The sequence below is a fragment of the Halyomorpha halys genome, unplaced genomic scaffold (assembly GCF_000696795.3).
Source record: "Halyomorpha halys isolate HHAL.00 unplaced genomic scaffold, Hhal_1.1 Scaffold181.1, whole genome shotgun sequence".
In the NCBI taxonomy this organism is placed as follows: domain Eukaryota; kingdom Metazoa; phylum Arthropoda; class Insecta; order Hemiptera; family Pentatomidae; genus Halyomorpha; species Halyomorpha halys.
Window position 1 is genome coordinate 403,830 of NW_027114494.1, and position 2,385 is coordinate 406,214.

The 2,385-nt window shown below is 32.2% G+C and overlaps 1 protein-coding gene across 1 annotated transcript in view; it reads right to left on the reverse strand.

Moving 5' to 3' along the window:
• LOC106679175 (sorting nexin-4) overlaps positions 1–2,385 on the reverse strand; it is a gene marked incomplete at its 5' end in the record, with an annotated part of 17,151 nt that overhangs the window by 10,950 nt on the left and 3,816 nt on the right. The window contains 3 exon segments of the mRNA XM_067051690.1: positions 514–599; positions 707–844; positions 2,262–2,371. Of these exon segments, the coding sequence (XP_066907791.1) occupies positions 514–599; positions 707–844; positions 2,262–2,371 (334 nt within the window).

Here is a 2,385-nt window from a genome sequence, read left to right on the forward strand (position 1 = left end):
TTTGGCACCCGAACCAGTCTCCAGGCTCCACCCCTGCCAGTTTTGGGCTACTGCTTTCCAGTTCTCTGCGTGCAGCTCTTTCGTATCTTTGCTGATTCTGTCTATCCTCTGGGTTTTCACCTCCCACATGGGCTCTTGCCTACTATACTGGCATTCATAATTGTGTAGAGGCGTACTGATGGTTTGCTTCGAGCCACATGTCCCAGCCATTAACTTCCTTGCCTTCATATACATGAGATACTGATTGATCAGTCTCTGCAAGCAGTTCATTGTTAGTTGTTCTCTTCTATGTGTTAAGGCTCTGATACTGAAAAGCTCCTCTATTCAATAGTTTTAACAATGTAAATAGCTAGGCGTGTCTTTCGCATGAGACTAGATCCCACATTATCATTTCTTAAAAGAAATTCAAATTTACCAGGACATGTATGGCCCACCAGATCGATCTGGTAAAAGAGAAATATATACAAAAAAGAAATAAATAAAATATAAACATTAAAAAGAAATTTTACTTACTCCTTCAATTGATCTATTATATGTTCTTCTTCTTCCAAAAATGTTTCACTGCCGGAAGCAATAGAATCGAAAAAATGACCAATGCGCTGAAATATAAAATTTGAAAAGTATTAAACAATACAAAAAAAAAAAAAAATAATAAAATTATGATAAGTCAGTATTAAAGATGAAATAGAATAGTAAAATTCCTAACCTGAAGTGAATCACCCATTTCTTTCTCAATAGCACTCCATTCGCTGAAGACTTTTCCGTAACCGCTGCTCAACTTATGGACATTGTAAATCCTCAAAGCTGCTCTAGATCTAATACGAAGTAAATTAGAAAGACTCCCCTAAGAAAAATGTTGAAAGTATTCAATCTATCAAGTAGACAAATAAAAAAAAATCTATTACAATGTTTAAAAAAATAATTTTACTCTTAAAAAATTATTTCTAAGGTCAATATTTACTTGAACTACAACATACACCAGCGGGAGTTCCACCCTGACAAAATTTTTAACCTTTTAATTTATTAGTAATTTATAAAACAAATTGTTAAAATTAGTAATGTTTTAAGCATAAATTTTCAATTGATATAACTTAGAAAAGGACAAAGAGCAAGGTATATATATAGAACTCACACCATTTAATCAAACATTAACATATAGATATAATTTGAAAATGAAAACAACTCAGTTTTAATCAACCTCTCCCTCTCTCTTTCAACATAATATTTATCAAATTTAAACCTTTAATTTATGAACTCCCCCATCCTAATTGTTTATATAATTAATTATTAAAGCTTTAACCATCAACAATGGATAAAGCTTTAATAATTTAATATTTATCACAACAATGATTATGAAATGTCAAAAATGACTTTTTGCATGAAACTGCGTTCTTAAATAGCAAAGCAGAATAGAATTGTCAATATATTTGCCAACAAAGTAAAACAAAAATCAATAAGAAACAGCCCTAGTCAAATATAAGGGTTAACCTAAAGAAAATAGTAACCTCCCATATTAGTAACTTAGGAGACCGAGAATCAAGGAATAAATGTGTTCCAAGTACCTATCTAATCCCAAACTGGGCATTACCAAGTTTCTGACTGCCTCTTGGTTTGATCCCCATAGGAGTTTGTTATGATGTGGAGGGGAGAAGGAGCGAGGGTGGGGTGTGCGTGAGTTCCCTTTTCCTACAGGTGAACTCATCTTAGATAGACTATACTTATTTTAGCTTAGAATATTTTTGTTTCAAGCTGTTTAATAATGTAAGTTTCACATCATTAATCAGAGTTGGGCAACTATGAAACTAATAGCTCAAATTGCCATGGATAGGATATTTATTTATCAATGGCTCATTCATGAATAAGGGTCGTATTCATGGCAATTTTAGCTATAGCTAATTTTTGTCCATCTCTGCAGTTAACTATTAACACAACATATAAATAAAGTTGTAACTCCTGATTACAATGGTGATACTTAGGCCATTTTTGTATAAGGTTATTCACTGAAATAACCTTACCTTATAGCCTTAAACAAATAAACAAAAAAAGCTGTGTTCCTTCTTAATAATGTGATTTATTTCGATGAAAACTTGCTAGATCATAACACAAAACCAAGCATTCTCATCGAGTTAAATATCAAGTATAACAGCAGAGTGAGAGGTTTTTGTCATGTTACCAACAATTAGGGAAAGTAGAGATTGATTTATTTTGTTCCAGAACTACTCAAGTATATTTAATATAATGAATGAGTAACTTGAACTTACTTGTACAGCACGGCTATATTTTCTTATCTGTTCAAATTCAGGATCACTATGTTTGACACGAACTCCAGCACTTAAACATTTAAATTTATCTTCAGCCAATTGTACATAGCCTGAAAAAAAAAAA